The 15,380-nt window shown below is 34.0% G+C and overlaps 1 protein-coding gene across 2 annotated transcripts in view; it reads left to right on the forward strand.

Moving 5' to 3' along the window:
- Positions 1 to 4,728: 4,728 nt before the first annotated feature.
- The window catches only part of LOC130443727 (out at first protein), a 230,430-nt gene continuing 219,778 nt past the window's right edge, over positions 4,729 to 15,380 (forward strand). Inside the window, exons 1-3 of one of the 2 annotated variants that reach the window (XR_008909875.1) lie at positions 4,767 to 4,975; positions 5,857 to 6,006; positions 6,062 to 6,445. Coding sequence is in view for 1 of the 2 variants with exons in the window: in XM_056778489.1 (XP_056634467.1) it covers positions 4,829 to 4,975 (147 nt within the window). In the remaining variant the exon portion in view is untranslated. Of the gene's footprint in view, positions 4,976 to 5,856; positions 6,007 to 6,061; positions 6,446 to 15,380 lie in introns of those variants that run through there. The other variant, XM_056778489.1, reaches the window with a different exon arrangement.

Below are 15,380 nucleotides of genomic sequence, written 5' to 3' on the forward strand. Positions count from 1 at the left end.
TCAATTAATATTTTTGTCGATATTAACATCCCCAATGACCCTCAATTACAAGGAGAGGTTTGTAACCACTAAGTAGTTTCGACGTTATTACGTCTTATCAGAGTCGTATAACAACTCTCTTTCGAGCTTGAGACCCGCCCTGTAGATAACGTCAAAGAGCGTCGCTATTTGGTCACAATCATGTAATTAAACATTTCCCAGAGGATGAAGTGAATAGTAGAAATCATAATTTTGATAAAAAACGAAGCTAACATTTAAGACAAGAAACAAAGGAGCCATCAGACCTATAATGATCTATAGTGATCAGAAACAAATACAGAAATGAAATTTCTTATGCAGACATCAATAAAAATACTACTACACCAAGAAAGATGCGAAAACATACGCTCAAAAGAGGTGTAGTGACAGCCAGGATGAGGAAAGATATCAAAGAAGAAAGAAGAAGAAGAAGAAGAAGACGAAAAATAAATTTTATCCATTTATAAATCGATTTATACTTGAATGAAAACCCAAATCCTACAATAAATATTTTATAAAATTAATGGAATCTAAACTCGGAACTACCTACATAATTCCGATGTTATAACTCTCATTTAGTTTTGTCAAACTAAATTGACATGAATTCTTTATAAAATATCAATTTTATAACCATATTTACCTATGTTTACGGTTATTAAAGTTTATGGAATATTTCAGGGTTTGAAATTGGTGGATAAAGATTCTTTCCTTTATGCGAAATTATAATTTATCACTGTTTAGCCTTCGTACTGCAATGTACTGGTATTCTCTGGTTTTCACTATTTTATCTTGGTAGTTTCATCTTTTCAATTCGAAATTACCTCGAAAAAGCTCTCTATTCAAATATTACTTCTCATAAAAACGTCATTTTGACCTTCCATAGTCAGAATAATAGTGAAGTTAATTCTGTAACAAACTTTCATTCACAGTCAACAGATTTTACCGAATAAAGCCATTATGATACAAAGTGAAAATGTTCATAATATCTACCCTTCCTGCTTGGCCTACAAATTCCTATTTTCTAAAATTACCATTATTTCCCTGGTTTATGAGCCATTAAAAGATTTATTAGTTAGAGTAAAAGGAAGAATACAGTAAAAAATGTTTTAGTACTAGTTTAACTTCGTTTTTGGGCAATTTGAGATGTTTCTATGGTCCGTTTCAAAATCGACACAGTCAGCAGTAAAAGAGATTAGTCATGTGATTTGAAAATACGTTTAATAAAACTGAAATGAAAAAGAAAATTGCAGATTTCGTGAAATTGTTTTTTATACAGTATAATTTGCAGTCGGTGAGGATGTGTTTAACAGTCACAGGAACTTGATAAGTTTGGCAGATGGAACGACTTTCTGACGACATTAAATAGCCGTGAGTAAGTTTCGTGTGATTGATGCGAAGTCTTCTTATTGTCACAGCTTCTCTCCTATTCAAAAAGTTTAGGGAAATGTGAGAAGTAGTCGGGTGGATGTGATGTAGTGCTGTAGTACTCTTGTTCCATGTATTGCGCCAAGATTTTTTATTGTGGCTTCTTTGGTATGGCGATCGGCACATTCGTTTCCAGCAATTCCAGTGTGCGATGGAAGCCAGATGAGAGAGACTGTTATATCAAGACTATTGGATGGTCGGTGATTATGGTTGTGATTGACTGTATGGATGAAAGTACATATGGCGATATGTTCATGGGGAGGAGTTTTTGGATACGCTTTTTCCAACTAAAATATTTTCAAAGATAGGTGACTTCCCATTCTTCCCCCAGAAGTTGACTGTAACTTTATTATTTTAAATAAAAAAACTTTTTTTGAAAATTGCATACTTTTTGAGTTATTAATTTTTTTGTAAAAAATTTGACCATTGCAGACCCTTATAAATTTTTTTTACGAAGATACCCTCAAAGATATGAAAATGGTTTCTATTCGGTTGCTTTTAGCAATGTCAAACGTATTTGAGTCTATGTTGAAAAATTTTTTATTTTATACAGAGTGTGTATGATTTTTTTAAATAGAACCACCCGGTTTTTTCTATTTTAATGCATTCAGGGGTGAACAATAAGGGAACGTCATGTATACTTTCCTATACCTAAACCTTACCATTATCCAGATATTAAATGTTTTCTGTAAATTTGATGTGGTGTGGTCTAAATTTTATTTTGATCCGCCATTTACAGATATTTTTAACTTGTCGTGGGACACCCTGTATATAACTACTAAATTCACATCATTTCTACTTGTTACGCTAGCGCTATTTTGGTGAGTCTTCGAACAATAATTTGCAGATGGACACTTTTTCAATATATCTCCCATAATAGATACTTTTCCTTACCTCTACCCTCCATAGTTTGTTCCAACCCATAAAAAAACCGTCCTTGGTACGGCGACGATTCTGCGCAATAGAAATTACGCGTTCCAACCGGTCAGTATTGTTTTAATGGTAAGTTGAGAACTCATATGATAAGAAGTAGCTAGTTTGGAAAATAGAGAAGTTCAAGTAAAAAAGATGAAATACAGATTTCATGATGTTTTCCAAAATAGCAATAAAAATTCAAAATATTTCATGGTACTTTTTGTCACTACACATAAAAAGTATTGGCTAACGTTGGCAGCCTCAGACCTTCATGGGTAGATAATAACCAATATTTGCTTCGATGAGCTCGTTAAAACTCTCCTTTTCAAAGAATTTTAAATTTTTTACATCGGCAATATTAGGATCGATCATTATTGATAAAAATGAGTATAGGTGTAATGGTGGTAGGTGAAAGAGGAACTTGAAGAGGAAGATATAGTTGAAATAAGAAAAACACTAAGTATATGATCGCTAAGGCATCTGTAGAGAGCATTCGAGGACAAAGTAGATTTGTCAATGATACAGGGTCTCATCAAAGAGGTAGAAGAAGAAGGTGTATAGAATGACCTGAGTAGAAAGAAAACCAAGCGATGGACAGAAAAGAACTAGGAAATATTCGTATGAAGACTATTGACAGTGTGGTATGAAGACAGATCCACGCCACAAAAAGAATCTATAACTCTATTTATACTGTTTCAAAATCAGATTTTCAACCCTTATCTTATATAACCTATTTGGCACAATGTTCTTCATAACTTTTTTAACTTCAGCTGTTTAAAAGTGAAAACTGATTACATAGATGAAAATATGAGTGTACACCCGATATATTCTTTATATTTATAAAAATATTATTTCATATGAAAATCCTCGAAGTATAACTTAAAAATATTTCAATTGTATACAAAAAAAATGATACGCCTATGGATTACGAATGCTTCATCATTTTATTACTCTCTGATTCATAAGAATAGGCAATATGACTCTGAGAAATTTCTGACCTCAACCTGAAGATTGAGCGATTCTCACCAAAAATGTCATCCATTTTAGTGTCTATTCGACAGTCGTTGTAAAGGTTTTCTGAAAAAATTGAGTGTCGAGTTGTCATCAAATATTTGATTTCTACAAGCAAAACCCCTACGCGAAGCAAAGAGATTGTCTCTTCATTCACGACCATAAAATTTTGGACAGTTGGATTCAAATGTGGCCCTATCAGCTTGACTAACGACGGACGTTCGTGACGAGCAAAAACTATTAGCCATGTCATTGATAAAGTCCACCAAATGTGGTTAAGAGATAGAAGAATTTATCGGTATATCAAAAGAATGCATTTGCCATATATTGACTAAAGAATTATGCAAGAGACTTGTTCGAAAATAGAAGGATTATTGGAAAAAATAGATCGGGAACTCTTCAGACAACCCTCGTAGAAAGGGGTTCAATCTCACATTTATATTACAATGACAATTTTTTATAATATGAATTTTTTCCAGCAATAAATTTGTTTAATGAAAAGTAAATGAATTTTTATACCGAAAATTACTTACGCTACATACTTTTACTTGCTGTGACAAGCAACGATAAGTTTGAACTAGTTTCGTCTTGTCGCTCTGCTGCTATAACCGCTTTGGCGAGATTTTGTTTGCAGTGTGTCGTGGACACTGGATAAATGAACAAAAATAAATTTTAAAGTTTAAAAACTGCCAAATGAGTTCACGAAATATTGAAATGGTAAGAGAATAGTAAAGAGAAATTGGATTTTAGTTAATTATGGAGTCTTACCACCTTCAAACCAGATGAAAATTTATTTAAAAAAATCAATCAAATCGGAAGCTCAGTAGAGAACTTGAATGTGGAGATCCCTGGGTGACAACGACTTTCTTCTTGATTATGACAACTCTCTGTATAGCAAATCGGTTTTTATGTTTATAATTGACCAAATCAAATATTACTTACATTAATTAGTCGAGAAATGTGGTATGAAATTAATGTTGGAATTGAAATCTGTACAAATAAGGGTCGTTACGAAATACGTTGAATTTTAGAAGAGTTTGTTTATCCAATATGCGATAGAAATAAATTCCACTTTCCACAAAACCGTGTTCAATAAGAGTTTAATATACTTATTTTAGAATCATATTCTTGTTCCATATCAAAAGTAATGATTCATCATCATGTACAATAAATTAGAATATATGGAATAGACATGTCTCATTGGATGTATTTACTTAAAATAGAACTATGTAATTTACTATTCCTAATAAACCTTGGTAATTGGAATCTAATTGAGAAAAGGCTTATTCTAATGTTCGACATCCCCAACGAAGCGCCTATGGAATCGATATACTGAAATCCACATGTTGATGATTTTGCGCAGATGAGAAGAGCTCTGTGAGCGCGTGTGAGTTGCCTATCCGTTCTTGAACTTGACGCATTGTATGTGTACGTCGCAACAGTGGTATGACGGTTTGCGATGAGTAAAATGTCAAAACGTTCCGATAAAACCCATAATATGTACGAAAAGACGAAATTATTTACTCTTTCAACCTTTCTCGTGGTGTGGTTGTGCTTAATGGTGGATTACACAGACACTCAGCTGGTAATCAATGTAAGAAATCAGGTGAGTTAATTAAAACATGTATTGTAACCTATATGTTTAGTATTTACTAATATTTTGTTTACATTTTTTGTTTATTCTTTGATTCCCAGTAATCAAAATAGTAATGAAGTCTGTTTATTCAGGTATTATTTAGATACAGGTTTTGATAATTATTACAATTACAATCTTTCATACTTGTTTTATTAACTAATCGAAAAATCGTGTTATGCTAATGTTTTTATACTAATATATTTTAATGTAACCTTTAAAGAGAGTAAGTGATATATCAATTAAATATTGGTATTGCATTTATCAAATTAAGGCTTTTTTATTACTTAATTAATTAAATATTTCGGATCAATTGGATATTTAGAGCTGCAGTTAATATTTTAATAATAATTTTAATAATTGAAAACTTCGAGAAAAAAAAAATGGATTTATTAATTCTTATCAGAATGTTGATAAACCCATTTTATGAAGCGTACGAGAGGTTTACGATACGAGGTTTACATAATTGATCTCGAAAACGGCTTCATAATTTTTATAAATTTTAGATAGTGAAGGTTTGGAATTTGGCCTATACAATGTTGGGATTTACATTGTTGTCAGATTTTTTTGTTTTTAATGATAGTACATGCTTTTTTAATATAATGTTACATTTAACTACTTGTAATAATATTTGCAATATCTCCACCGAAGTTACAATTATATTTTAAAATGGCTCTAACTGCAACCATAACAATTAATGTTGATATATATTAAAAGTTACCATGGATCTGGTGAAGGAGAAAGTAAGATTTTAATGTTTCGGTCAGATCGAACTAATTTGTTTAAATAAGGCAATGTTTTGCAATGAAGCCAATTTTTCATATTAATTGAAACGTAAATCATCATAATTGTAGATTCCTGGTCACGTAAAACTTGTCTTTGGATGACACAATCCCATAACCAATAGGCACAGAAAATTAATGTATGTGCTGGAATAGTAGGCGACAAACTAATTGGTCCATCATATTTAAATTTATTGTTGGCTTTGTTATATCCCAATCCAAGTAAGTATTTTCTTTTGCGATTTAATTTAGAAATTCCGTTATTTGAAACTTTTAGGCGATAATAACAAGATGAAGCCCCACCACACTATGAAACATAGGTACTATTACCTGTGGAAGGATTTAAAAAACCTGCCAATATTAGGAATTGAAATTTAGGAAAAAATTAAGCATTCAAGGATGTTATGTATTGGAATGTTTCAAAAATTACATGGATTTTAGTATTCATGTACTTTATGTTTCTTAAAGCTCCTAATTTGCTCACTACTCAAATGGGTTTTTTTTACCATGATATGAACAAACATCTAGTGGCTTCAGATTTTCTGTAAACTTAATTTAATTAAAAAAAAACATTTAGCATGGGTTTGGTGTATACTAATATCTTAACCTTGTTATGAAATTTATTTAATGATATACAATATTAAAAATTGTACAAATTAAACTAGTTTATTCTATCAATACCATCTTATTGTATTCTAATTTCAGTGGAGATATTGCAAATGTAGCTATAATTATGACTATTAGCTGTACGGAATATTATACAATAAATATTCAGAATCTTCATGACAAACCCTTACAAACCAAAAATTTTAAAAAATCTTTATAGTCGCTTCTTAGATAACTGACGATTTGATACTCGTACCCCACTCTGTATAAACACCTATAATTTAACTCCCACAATAATTTATAAATTCCTTATCAGATCCAATAATCCAAAATCAAAAGACCAATCTATAGAGTAGCAATTGATTAATTATTTAGCACCGTCCACTTCTAGTATTAATTCATTTATACAGTGATTAATTACAAAACCCAGCCTATTAAATCATTGAATAGAAATCTTGTATTTTTGATCTGTTAGCTAATTAATACAATGTATATGAAATACAATCTGTAAATTCCTATTAAAAGAAGTGAGTTTAAAGAATAGGCGAAATTAAAAATTTATTATTCTTCTTTTACTAATAGTAGGAGAGCTGGATAGGCAAATTTTAGGTGGGTATTCGAGGCAAGCTGAAACTGAAATCTTGTTATATAGCTCTCGTATTATACTTCAATATGGAACTGTCCACCTGGCTGGTAAGTAGCGGAGCTATATCAGCCCCTGTTGTGTATCAGGCAAACTATAGACTGGGTAAAAATTTTAGACCGATGGTGTTATTTAAGATACGAAATATCAATTCCTGCGATTGTTAATTGAGGGCAAGATCGAAGGCTGCAGAGAGATCGGAAGAAGGAAAATGTTTAAGCTGTGAAATATCAGACACTGGACAGGCCTAAACGGTATACTAAACGATATACAATCGTCAATAGTGAAGAAATATAGAAATATTGGAAAATGTTTACAAACACCCATTAATGGATTACATTATTGTCCGAGAGCTGGCAGCAAATCTGGTTAAATAACGAGACTGCGCGCCTACAGGGCGCCATAGACGAGTGGGGTAGAAAACGAGTAGTGCGTTGAGTATCTAGATATCTTGTCTATGCACGTCACAAAACACGTTTCCTTCACTATTATAGTACAGTAGAACCCCGGTTATCCGTGCCTCGATTATCCGTGTTCGCGATTATCCGTGGTGCGAGGAGAATAGTAAAAAAAAAATCAGGGCGCCGGACTTTTGAGATGGAATACCCATTTCTTTCCTTGCTCAATACCACCCTTTGGAGTAATAAATTAATGAAGATTTGTTGGGTAAAAAATAAACACCTTGAATTTATTTGTATGTACGTAATTATTAAAAATATGCACCCATTCATTACAAGAAGTATCCGTATCGGAGGAGAGAAATTATGTAAAATAAAATATTAAACTTTAAATGTGTACATATGTAATTAAGGTTTCAGACGCCTGACCTATTATTGATTCTGAGAAGCGTTTATGCCTAAGTAGAAAGAGTCGCAAAGCCTGAATTGCTAATTCATTCCAGCAAATGGTTTTTGTTGATTTTCCCCCTACTCAAACCTCACTTTTGTTCACTTTCAGTGTTTCAGTAGCTTCTGATTAGTTTTCACCTACTGATCGGTTGGCTAGTTTCTTTGTTTATTGACTATGGCTTCAAAACGTAAGCGTGTCGTGCTTTCTTTGGAACAAAAAGTGTTCATTATTAACCGTGTCTTAGATCGCGGTGAGAGTGTAAGAAAAGTGGCGGGTGAGTTTGATGTGGGAGAGCAGACAGTGCGTGATTTAATTAAACGAAAGGATGAAATTTTGCGGTTCATATCTTCAGCTGATTCCACATCTCTGCTAGCGTCAGGAAGAAAAACAATGAGGAAGTCAACATTATCTGACATGGAATCAGCTTTGTTTGAATGGTTTAAACAAAAACGTACACACCGGTACACACAAGCTAAAACTAACAGTGATCGGGAAAGCTAAAAAACCACGATCGTTCAAAGGAACAGACGTGAAAAGACTTCCGTGTAACTATTACAGCCATCCAAAAGCTTGGATGAATCAGGCTATTTTCAAAGAATGGTTTTTTCAAGATTTCGTGCCATCTGTGAAGAAATTTCAGGAAGAAAATGGACTTCCAAAGAAAGCTGTTCTCCTACTTGACAACGCTCCTAGTCACCCATCAGAATCTACCCTGAAAACCGAGGATGGGCTAATTTTTGTCACCTACCTTCCTCCTAACGTCACATCATTGATACAACCAATGGACCAGGGCGTCATTTCTTCCTTAAAACAGGTATAAAAAGATTTTTCTCCGTTTCCTTCTCCAAGAAAATTGTGTCGATTCAATGAAGGACCTCCTCAAAATGTGGACAATAAAAGATGCCATTTTTGCTGTTTCTGATGCATCTTGCCATCGAGTACATTAAGACTTTGCTGGGCAAAAATTTTGGACCAAGAATATGGGGAAGAAGACAACATGGATGAGCACGATGATGTACAAACTTGCCTTGAACTGTCTAGATCTATTCCAGACTTCATCAATGTTGACCGAAACGATATTGTTGATTGGCTGCAAAAAGATGAAAATGAGGAGGGGTTTGAAATCCAAACCGATAGTGACATTGTAGCGCATTATCTTAGTAGTGATACACCATCTACTTCTCAACTGCCTGATTCGGAGGAGATTGATAGTGACACTGACAATTGTTTTGGTCCGACAGAAGAGAAAATTCAACCAACAAAAGCAATGGAAGCAATTGATATTCTTCTGAATTTTTGCGAGCAGGAAAATTTTGATTTAAACGACGTCATCAGTCTCAGAAAAGTCAGGACCGAGGTGAGAAAAGTTATTGCCAACCGTAAAAAACAAAAACTGATAACATCTTATTTTCGACCTATTTAAATTCACTCCCCGATGTATTTTTCATTCTTTTTGATTTTTTAATTACTAAGAATGCATTCGATTTATGTTTTCTTTTGTATTTTGTACATAAATATAAACTGTTGTTAGAGAAAATATGTTACGTATTTACTTACAATAGCGTCTAGTAAAATATTACTATCTCCGGGAATATCTCTAATTGGTGTTAATTATGTTTGTACATGCTTGTAATTGATAATTTTGATGTACTGATTTACATTTCTACAAAAATTGATGTTCAATAAATTTTTTCTCGATTAACCGTGGTTTTCATTTATCCGTGTAAGGGGGACCCCACCATTACCCCGGATAATCGGGGTTCTACTGTATTTGTGCAGTAGTGGTTTGAAACGAACATGTTTTTTTCAAGTGCCGAAAAACAGGAGCAACGTATCAATCTCAAATTTCTCGTTAAATTAAAAAAAAACTTCAACTGAATGCTATAAATTGTTGCAAGACGCCTATGGGGACAATTCTCTATCTCGTGTGCGTGTTTTTGAGTGGAGTAAGCTCTTTAGTGAGGGCCGAGAGAGCAAATCTAAATTCAAGGCAATATTGATCGTTTTTTTTTCGACATTAACGGTATTGTGATGACTGAATAGGTTCCAGAGGTTCAAACTGTCAATCAGACTCACTATTTGTCAGTTTTGTCAACACTGCGAGAACGAGTTCGTAAAAAACGGCCCGATTTTGCACCAGGACAACGCACCTGCTCATAACGCACTATCTGTGGAGCAGTATTTGGCCAGTAAGCGCACTCCAGTGATCGAAAACCTGACGTACTCACTAGATTCGTCACTCTGCGACTTTTTTCGTTTCCGAACATAAAATCTACTTTAAAAGCGACCCGATTTGAGACGATGGAAGAGGTAAAGCAAAAAATGGCAGAGCTCTTGAAGGCACTCACCAAAGAAGACTTCCAGCACTATTTCGATCAATGGAAAAAACGTATGGAACGTTGTGTAGTGAGGGGAGGGGAGCCTTCGAATGTAGAATAATTTTTATAATAAAATCCTCTTTCGTAGTTTCGTTTTTCAATAGCCAGACCTCGTAGCTCTCCTATTATATCCCAATATGGAACTACAGACCTGCCTGGTGAGTAGTGGGGCTAATTAACCCCTAAATTTCTGAAAATAGTATAGATGATATTAACATCTATAGATCCAAAAAAACCTTTTTTTATGACAGGCACATTCTTATATCATCAATAAGGGTTAGGTAGAGCTATTACCTTTTTATTCTTCATTCGGCGCCTTTAAGTAAAAAGTCAGCCCCCGAGTCTATTTTATCTAATCCACAAAAAACAAAATGGCAATTGTAACAAAGTAAATTTTCTGTACCACGTCGTCTTATCGTTGACCTGAATATTCTTACATACACTCTCTTTTTAATTTCATTAAACGAGTCAGGTCACGCTTCTAGTTAAGGATCCTGGCTGTGTTTCGCAAAGATAAGGTACGTCTGTTGTCGTATTAGTTGATCATTTTCTTTATTAACTCGGTTACTTCAACGAATCGTTTTATCTGCCCTTTTCCACACACACCACATCAAGCGTGCACGTACACAGAACAAGCCGGTTTTCAAATATTTTTTTCCGTTTCTTTATTGATCTGAATGATGATAAGGATGTTTCTGATCTGTATCAGTCTAATAAAGCCAACGTCATCAAAAACCACAGTAAAGAGAATGTCGATAAGGAAAATTTAAATACAATGAACCTTTTCACTACTACAAGTGCGTCCTTACTCAAATAAATATAATATAAAAATATTTCATTTCCTTGTTATAGACATCTCGGAAAAGTCGTAGCGTATCAGAAAAATGCATATTTTGGATCCTACTTATAGGCATCCTTAATGTACAAGTCAAGAACATCCTCTGTCGAAGAAGTTTTGCGACTCTCGCTAGCGCATTCTAAAGGCTCTCTGTACAGGTCCTGGTGAGAGGAGGCAATAGAAGTGCTAGTTATCCACACTCTCAATTTCTTCAGTTGTTCGCTACGTATAGTTCCTATGCAGTACTTAATAGAAAAGTGAGTGATCACGAGTGTGTGTTTTTTTGCCTTATCTCGCACTCTCACGTCCTTTGAATCGGGCATGGAAAATAAACACGAAGCGGAGTGACAAGGGAGATACGAACGCATTTTCTACACTCTCCCACTTGTTTTTCCTCGTGAAGTTTTGCTTTAGATTCTTGCGAAGTACCTCCTAGAGGCTCTCAACACAAGTCTTGATTCAGTTGCCGGCTCCGTCCACCTCAAAATGGAGGTAATTCAAGTGAATGCGTTAGTTACTCCATGTGCCTACCAAAATTATAATGTCGATGTACATACATTTATTTACTTATTCGACACATCATTAACTTTATTTTTATCCTTGTTACTAGGATTTTTTAGATTCCAAATGGTTAGTTTCATTTGGTATAATTCCGTAAAAGTGTGGCACAAATCGATACTCCACTACACCAAAATTTACATGTTATGTGTTACATGCAGTCAACAGCAAAATAAGCAAGAGCGAAAGTGTGGTTGATTTCACCACCTCCTTGCGTCCTTTAATACGGGCTGCATAAACCACTAAGAAGCGGAGTGAACGCGATTAAAAACGAGGATAATCACTGTTTTGCAATCGTGTAATCTCCTGGAGAATATGGATAAGGCTTTAGAAGATGTGGAGGAAGAAAAACTCAAATGCCGAGTAAAAATATTTGATGTTGCGTTTAAAAAACATAAGGAGTACCTATGTATGGATACAGTTTTCATTAACAGTTAACCTTTGTAATACTAACAACTCACTCTGTAGGTTTATTTAAAATGGCTATTTATGTATTAAAACTTCACCGTTTATCTGTTTCCAATTATGCTTTTACAATTTTAGAGAATTTATATAATTGTATTGAAAATTTAAATGAATTATATTTGAAAATAGGAAAGAGCTTATTAAATTTGTACACGTTATCTGTAATCTGTAATATATAGAGTATGCTTTATTCGATTAGTATTGTGATACAAAATGATTTGTCGTTTTTATTTGGTTTATTTCGAATTTCCATGAACTTCTGGCTACCGAATGTTCTTATACTTCAATGAATTGAGGATTTTTGAATTTCGGAAGGTTGTAATTACTACATAACCGGTTCTCGAGATGAAACAAATTACCATTTGTTTCTTGATAATTCAATATTTGACTCATAACCTAAGTACATATACTACAATAATGAATCGGGTTTAAAGATGAAGAAAGTAAAGAAGATGATGGAATTATTTTTTTTATATTATTAAGTATAAGAACATAATTTAATTTTTCATAATGATTATGTGGGTTGTATGTTTCTGCTTCTCGTTCCGTAGAGATAAGAATTAAGCAGTCAGGGATGTTTCAAAATATATGAGAAAGTTGTTAAAATCGCGAGGTTTCTCATATGAGCATAACAGATCTGAAAGTAAATGATGAGACCGCTCTCTTTCCCTGCTTGTGGTAACCCTGGAACAATCTACCTCATATTGTGATAACCTTGCTATATTAATAAATATGTTTCCTAACCGATCTTCAGTTCTTTCTTAGTTTTATACGTTGATGTAAGTGGTGCTGTGATAAATATGGAGAAGCAAAATCTGGAGCAACGCCTCGCAAGCAAATTTTATGCGAAATTGGGCGATTCGGCAATTGAAACTTACGGTAAAGTGTTGTGATGGTTTTGTATCGTTCGCATAAAATGTTCGAGGGCCGCACATATCGTTGACGGTTCGAATGATAGAAGGCGAACTGAATATTAACCGTAAAACCGTCAGGAAGAGTTTAATCAAAATTCACTGTATGAATCACTGTTTATTAAATTTAATACTCGATAAAATAATTTATCTCGTATATTTCGGACGAAGATTTCCTCTAGCTCCAAACTGGTTAATATATCGAATTGATTTGGATTTTCGTAAAGTTGAGATTGTAAAAAGGATACAAACAAACGCCGCCGTCGAGACGTGTGTCGTCGTCGCGAAGACGGAACGTCTGCCGCCGCTTTCGTTAGCAGCGTCGGAATGCAAGCCGCCTTGCGATCGTGAATCGGGATGTAACTTTCCACTTTTTGTTATCTTGTTTATATCCCGACGTTTTATTGCTCGCCAAAGAAATTTAATTCGGAATTTTATTGAATCTACATACCCGAGTTTGAGCAAACATTTTTCACCGCCGTGTGATATAAATGACAGTCTTTTTTACATTTTTTTAATAATTCCATTAGAAAGGAAAAATCCAGGATTTTATTATCCAAGGAATTCAGCTAATCTCTGTAAGAAGACAATTTTGAAATTATATATTAATTTAATTTAGTATAATAAAATTAAAGGTAATTAGATAATCTTGCACCATTTATGTTAAATTGAATAAATTCAGAAAATTTTCAAGAGTTCTTAATTCACAAGAAAGTAGGAGCTCAATTTTTCTGCTTGATATTATTGGGGAGAGCTTGTAATTAACTTTTGGACGGCTGCTTGAGGAAAGTTCTTTTACTTCAAAAGAAAAATACGCTTTAAACTTGCAGGCTCAATGATATAGGGACAAAATGCAGCACTAATCTTTTTAAAACATCCTAAACGTGCTCTATGGGATTTGAGTCAGAGCTGCGTGGTGGTTACTCTAAGGTTTGTATTTGGAAGGTATCACTTATAAATGATCCTCATAGAGTTGTGCAGTTTGAAACCATAGATAAATAGGAACCGGTTCTATAGTAATAATCAAACCCAAAATATTTTAGACCATAAACTAGTTTCTATATGTATAGAGTTGCCTTCGAGTGCGATACAACGATTATAGCAGTCATACATTTTTCTATGCTATTTTCGGTACTATTTGTCTTTAGTCTCATCAATAACTCTTTCATCAGCGCAAAGTTTCTGTCAAGCGTGCATTTTCTGGTCTGAAAATAGAAAAAAATTCAAATTTGAAGAATACGCTGAAACAATGTGAAAGCAATTTATGGATTTTTACTATCGTTTTGTGACATGGTTCAATATGTTGATGATTCCTCCCTATTTTCTTCTTTAAAAGAGACCGTTTCCCGCGATTGCGTCCGTGTACGCTTCCATAACGTTACGACATATTCGCTGTTTATGGTTCTCCTCTTTTTAAGGCATCGAAAAATAATGTACTATGCGCATCACAAATTACTGATGCTATAACCTTGCAGTTAACTTTTGCGTCTTTCGACGCTTTGGAGTCGGTTCATCAGATGCAATTCACTCGGCTGAATGTCCATAGGATTCCTGTATGAAATGATAGAGCCATGTTTAATCTAACGGCGAAAAAATTCAGGTTTATTGCGATTAAACAGTCCCAAAATCTGCTTAGAATCAGCAAATTCGTTCTTGTTTTCAATTGACGCTCACTCTTCTTATATCTTTAGGCTCTCAGATATCTCAATCAGCTCTCCTTTACGGTTATTTAAAATTATTTTATGAACTTTTTTGTTGTTTTCGTAGGTGACAACCTCTTTGGTTCGTGCATCGCCTTGTTTAAACTCCTCAACGGTTTTTTTCCTGGAGTAAAGTCCGAATAATGTTTATAAAGCTTATCCTTAGCTTCAATAGTATTTTTGGTCAAAAAGCAATGTTTTATTAACACACGATCAATTTTGTCAAACTAACTAACAAAAGTTTTTTCACTCAAAATGACTCACAAACTAATAGTACGACAGGTGTCGAATTCATACACGTGTCTCTAAAAGATTAGGTTCAACTGAAAGTCATATGAATTTAATAATAGTAGCGTCATCTATGTGTCGGTATACGAACTGTCTGGAGATTTTATGCTCACTCCTGTATCAAGTGTGAATAATACTCTCTTCCAGACATCGACATTGGACAAGATCTTAAACTATGATCTACTGGAACGGTACACTAGTCGATTCCATTTCTTTTAGTCCTAGTTAACCATATTTTCTATGATTTGTCCCAGTTTGAATGATAACAATTAGTAAATTGGCCACAACACGCAAGTTTCTTCCCCCTTCTAGCAAACTGGTAATTCTCATTTAAATAAATAATCTTCATTTATGCAGTGC

Source organism: Diorhabda sublineata, chromosome 5, assembly GCF_026230105.1.
Source record: "Diorhabda sublineata isolate icDioSubl1.1 chromosome 5, icDioSubl1.1, whole genome shotgun sequence".
Classification (NCBI taxonomy): domain Eukaryota; kingdom Metazoa; phylum Arthropoda; class Insecta; order Coleoptera; family Chrysomelidae; genus Diorhabda; species Diorhabda sublineata.